This window comes from Varroa jacobsoni, unplaced genomic scaffold, assembly GCF_002532875.2.
Source record: "Varroa jacobsoni isolate VJ856 unplaced genomic scaffold, vjacob_1.0 scaffold_923, whole genome shotgun sequence".
Classification (NCBI taxonomy): Eukaryota; Metazoa; Arthropoda; class Arachnida; order Mesostigmata; family Varroidae; genus Varroa; species Varroa jacobsoni.
Window position 1 is genome coordinate 152,430 of NW_019213825.1, and position 5,732 is coordinate 158,161.

At 36.4% G+C, this 5,732-nt stretch overlaps 1 protein-coding gene across 2 annotated transcripts in view; it reads right to left on the reverse strand.

Annotated features, from left to right (window-relative positions):
* LOC111265013 (phosphoribosyl pyrophosphate synthase-associated protein 2) overlaps positions 1 to 4,218 on the reverse strand; it is a 16,829-nt gene extending 12,611 nt beyond the window's left edge. The window contains exons 1-2 of one of the 2 annotated variants that reach the window (XM_022841333.2): positions 3,457 to 4,218; positions 1,153 to 1,205 (exon numbers count right to left, since the gene is read on the reverse strand). In XM_022841333.2, the coding sequence (XP_022697068.1) occupies positions 1,153 to 1,205; positions 3,457 to 3,584 (181 nt within the window). In that variant the 5' untranslated portion in view covers positions 3,585 to 4,218. The remainder of the gene's footprint in view (positions 1 to 1,152; positions 1,206 to 3,456) is intronic. The other variant, XM_022841332.2, reaches the window with a different exon arrangement.
* Positions 4,219 to 5,732: the final 1,514 nt, after the last annotated feature.

The window sequence follows — 5,732 nt, forward strand, 5'->3', positions numbered from 1 at the left end:
ATGGCGGTAGTACCACTTAAAAGAGACATACTGAATACAGTAGGCGTGAAATGAACGGCCCACATGTACGAGAGATGGGGGTACTGAACTTTCTTCGAATAAGACCTCAGCAAAAACAACAACTTTATTATGTTTTCAGTTCACTGAGCAAAAATAACGTTGAGAAAATTCAATGAAACTTGCAACATTACATACTCTCTTGCTCCCCTGACAGAAATAGGTGTATAATCATGAAGGTATAGTGTAGGCACCAATAAAAGATATTTGATTCCTAAGCTGTTCATATTGTACGCTCTGATTTTGTGACTGTCAAGGAAAAGCGACCACAGGTGGTGCATAAACTACGACTTCATGGTATGTTATTAACCATCGTCTAGCTTAGTGAGCTTTTCTCGCTCTCTTTACCAGGGTCGTTCATGCCGGACGTCACCCCAACTAAATAGGCTGTGGTATCTAATTCAGTCAATACCCCTTGCTAATCCTGCCGTCATTTATGGTAACTCCTAGCATTTGCTGTATTTAATTATGCTTGATGCATGCTTCAATAGTGAGTTTAACTGAGTAATCGATACGTAAAACAGTAGCGAAAATGTTACAATAAATAATTACATATTAACTGTGGTTTCCACCACAGATTATGTTGAATATTGACTTTGGCAGAAAATTCTTCAGTCATCAGATCAGCGAGGAATCAGTCACAACACTTCGCGCGCACACAGCAGACAGCCAAAGTCTTTCTATAACACTGAACTCGACTGATGTAACAACTGGGTAACGGACTGCAGTGAGTTCGACAGCCGTATTCAATCGGGAGTAGCAAGCAGTTCCATCTATAATGCGGTTAATTTTATGATATATATATATATATATATATATATATATATATATATATAATACTTGTAATTATATTTTTCTGATATTAGATCGTCAGACTTTACCAAGAGAATACACACTCGCTAGAGCAGTTCCTAAATCAGAGGTATGATTCTGCGAAACAGGATAATATGATTCCAAGGTGAAAACACACATACTCGGGGCCATAAAGTACAATATTAATTAAATAAGAAGGGCTGAATGACTATGTATTGATGTGCAAAAATAATAAAAATCATAAAACGTCCAGAAAGAACAGTAGCAAACAAAACAATTTACCTCTATTTTTGGCGTGAACTACCGAACAGCTGCCAATACGTGTCCCCAACCGCCTGAAAATCCAAAGAAGCTATTCTTAGAAAAATACAGTGCCACAAGCCAAAGTAATCATGGATATTTACATATTACTATTAATTCACATGTAACATGATATATTTTTTATCAGCTGTTCAAACTTTAGATTCTGTTTTTAAGAAATATTTAGTTCCTCTAATTAAATTTTCGAGCGATTCGCAACACATTTCTTAACTTTTATGTGTGGCGGTCACTTCCTGACTTTTAAAGTCACAAGAATACATCTTAGCTATAGGTAAACGTTTGATAAACTAACTGGTAATTCAAACGTATCAATCAGAACAGCAAGAAACAGTACACGGCGATTAACTCAACGTCAGTAAAAATGCGCCTAAAGCATTTGAAATCTACAGTTTGAATTTGCTATAAATTTGGTAGCCCAATAATATGTAAATGGAAGTTGCACCGTTATTTTTCTAAACGAAAAAACTTTAAGACATACAAACTTCTATACTCAGGAGGTTTTCCGGATTTAATTCCGAAACTTAGGATCGTTTTAACTTGGTAGAATTCTGATTATTCGAACTAATTAAACAAAGGTTATCCCTTAATACGTCGGAAGCAATAGCTACGCTTGTCTATAGTAAATATTTTGAGATCATATTCTGAAACAACGCCCCCTAGTCTAGTTTCTTCATAAAAACGTGGTTCTCAAACTGGGTTTTTCACTCACAATTTTTACATCTGCGCGTAACTTAGGTTCACCAATTACGGGTGACAGATCTGGTGGAATTGCCAGAGTGAGAGGTTTTGGAATTTCATGTTCACTTTTTTGGGAAATCCACGTTAAGAACCAGCTACAATACGAGTTGTATTGCAAAAGGCAGAGTAAAGGCACTAGTATTCCTAATTTGCTTTTTTTTAGGATAGTCACTGCTGAAAGCGGTTTTCGGAGCGACTCTATTACAACGGCAATCCTCATGCATAAATAAATGCACTCAGTCAACATGCAAGTGTTAGCATATTTTCTTTTGAGAAAGCTTTGCTCAATAACGATGCAACGCAACCTTAAATATTAAAATTGCTTTACGAGTGAGATATGGCCCGCATGAAACCAAAACATTCTTCTATTACAGCTCGTGTTAGTTGAAGACACTTCAAAATATCCGACTGGTCGAATTTCTGTTTTGGTAGACGAAAATTGCATACTAAAAAAGATCAATGAAATTAATCCAGATTTTGAATTCAAAATATCGAAAATCATACAATAGGAGTGTAGTGTTGCATTTCTCTTAGGGATAACGAAAAAAATGTTAGTGATATATGTAAAGATGTACGGAAAACTATTTTTACAATTAAGATAAGCTATATTTATGCTGATAAACATTGTTTTATCTGCTCTCATCTGCTTGTAAATCACGAGCTACAAGTATCATTGAAAAAGCAATGGACATTGTTTTAAACTAGCTCTGTTTGTGCAGTTTGAATATATGCGAGGTTTTGGCATCTACTAAAATTATAGATAATATTAAAGCTTCTGCAATCAAATATTGTTCCTATTAAAAACCTTCGTTCCCTCGATAAACATAGGTTTACGATCTCTATCATTCTTTCTAGTAAATTATAATTAATTCTTTATGAAATTAATTCTTGTTATGTAAATGAAGAGGAATGTAAATCAGGTAATGTTGTACCCCCTCGACAAGCAGAACATTCACTGTAGGATGCGTTTGAATTTACTGCATGTGCACACCACATAAAAACTCGTCTGTAATTACCCTTTGATTCTCTTCCACATTGTGAGCTACCTCTTGCATGTTTGTTGATTCAATGGGTTCAACTATTAATCGACAAACGAAAGCTAAGGTAGATCAAACAAGTGGTTAGACTAGATACATTGCATGGACCGTCTAGAGACGTAAATAAACGCAAGGAACGCCTATCGCCATCATTGACTGCTCACGTGCTAAAAACAATAACGTAACGATCCAACACGTCTGTTTGTTCCGCTATCTGCGATGTCGTAACTGTAGAACTGATGCTTGTACACTAATGTTATCGTTGACGTCGGAACACCCAAGCTAAAAATTCGCCTATGTTAGTACGTATCACTTTAACTACAATAACTAAATGGCGATAGAGGAACTCGAACCAGATGTTACCTATAGGAGAAATCGTCAACATAGGTCCAATGGAATTTTCCATATTTAAAGCTGTATATCTGCCAGTGCAATGTGCTTAAAATACGCTTTTCAAAACCTTAAACGCTTACAGTTGTACACAACTTACGTTGCAATTTTCTCAGCTAGATCAGGATGGGAATTTCCTGCTAGGATGACAATATCTGATGGACTCGGCAGTTTAGCCATATTACTCCGAATTCGTGCCTGACGCAAGACGAATGGGGATGAGCTCATTATAGCACCGCGCAGCGATTCAACCAGAGCAGCGTCACACCAACACTAGTTCGAACAACACGGATCGACAAAGGATCGTGGTCCATAAAATCACGTTGAACAGTAATGCCGTACCACTTTTAAAGGACAAGTCTTTTTTTCTAACACACTCTACGTCATATAAAATCTCTCGCGAAGTCACCGGGAAGATCCTCAGCAGGCGACCACAGGCTGAGAGAGGGAAATACTAGATTTATTTTGATCGGAGACTGGGAACCCTGTCTAAATGTAGCAGCTCCGGTCGGTGTATACTGTTCCGCGCGAAATTTGAAGTCTGCGATTCTGATGTTTAATTCGCTATAAAGCATCGGAGCACGCGTGAATGTCATGATGGAATTGTTGCGTGGCACTTGAATGGCGAATGACTACGTATCAAATATAGCAAACCTCGACGTTTCTAAGGGTCTGCAACTGAACGATTTGGTTTATATAGCGGTAATTATTCTTTCCCTAAGCAGGGAAACCGTTATCTTAGCGTTCGTATTGCAATATAAACCATTAATTCCCTAGGTAAACGAAGTTGGATCGGAGTGTATTCATATTGCAGTGTTACTATTGAGAAATCGAAAGAAAAAAACCGAGTAATTTTAAAAAAAATGATCAATAGTTTTCTAATAAAACTGATCTGTTTTATATACGAGAGTATGAATATCGTTACGCCACTCAACATCTGCTCCACTAGACATACGCCATTTTAGATATTAATAAATAACGTATGAAAAGCCACTTATGAAACATTTTCAGTACTCGATAAACAACACCAAACGAGAAGTTATACAGTATATGAAAACTTTACGATGACAGAAAAAAAACAATGAGCACTTTTTTTTTATTACGAAATTGTTTTTGCGTGAGTAGTTCAATTAGCATAAACTCGACAGTCGCTAAACGTTTCGTCCTAGCCCAAAGCTAATAAGTTAAAAAAAAACTTATGTGGTATATGATACTCATATAGCATCTTCAACGCAAGTGACACTTCGACAATTATCTTAGTAACCTAGTTTTTGACTGAAGTTAGAATGACTACGCCGATCTTATAGTCGATTTTGACAAATGAAACACCTTGCGTGCACAGGGCTTTTATTGAACTTCTTCCCCATATATGAATAGAATATAGTACAGTTCCAGGCTCCATTTTGCATAAAATTCCTATTATTCTGGTATATAATCCGACATAGCCCGCAAGTAAAAGAAGTAATATTCCTCTTTTTAATAATGAATAAGAATCATTTCAATGGAATAGGCCTAGTGAGAATTAGCTGGTGAAAGAAGCTGAAATTGTCAGAAAAGAGCGCGACGCAAAAGGTTTACAAAAATCTGCGGTACACAATATGTAGCATAAAGTTTATGAAAAAGGTACATCGAAGGTTTGTCTTATACCATATTAACAGGTAACACTTTGTAAACTATCTAAATATCCGAAATGAGTGAACTATTGGTATAAAATCCGCCACTTCCGAGTGTTTCTCGCAAAGTCTAAGGAACTAGGTTCAGAAAAAATTGTTTTTCGGCTCCTCTTAGGACACATGTTGTGATAATATTCGCGGTTCTATTTTGTACTTTTTCAGACGCAACGAAACACTGTTTGTCTCAGTTATTTCAGTCTCAACGTTTCGTGGGTTTCTCGAACATTTAAGTTAGCGCACTTAATGGTGTTGGTGGGATAATTAACTTATGTTGCGCAAATCAGAACTTACATCATATAAAACTAGAGATATTGATAATAAGTAAATTTTTGTCACATTAGAACAAAATAGATATGTGCTGTTGCTCATTAGCGAGTCCATCGTTTATATATATGTACATGTCGATAACGACTAACTTAAATGTAGTTGCAGCCCATAGATATTATCGGACGCATATAGGAGGAACAAGATCTAATCGGAAAACGTGCACTTCGCCGTTTTAATTACGCGGCGAAATCTCCGCGTATGAAAGGATTTCAGGCCAGGGGTGCAGGCATAAAACCTGTAATACTAAGAATACTTAGAGAAGAACAAGTAGCAAACTTCATATGAATTCTTATACCTGTATTAAACCTTCGCCTTACACCGTCTATATGTAATTAAATAAAATTAAGTTCACCTTTCTCGCATTACATATGAATCA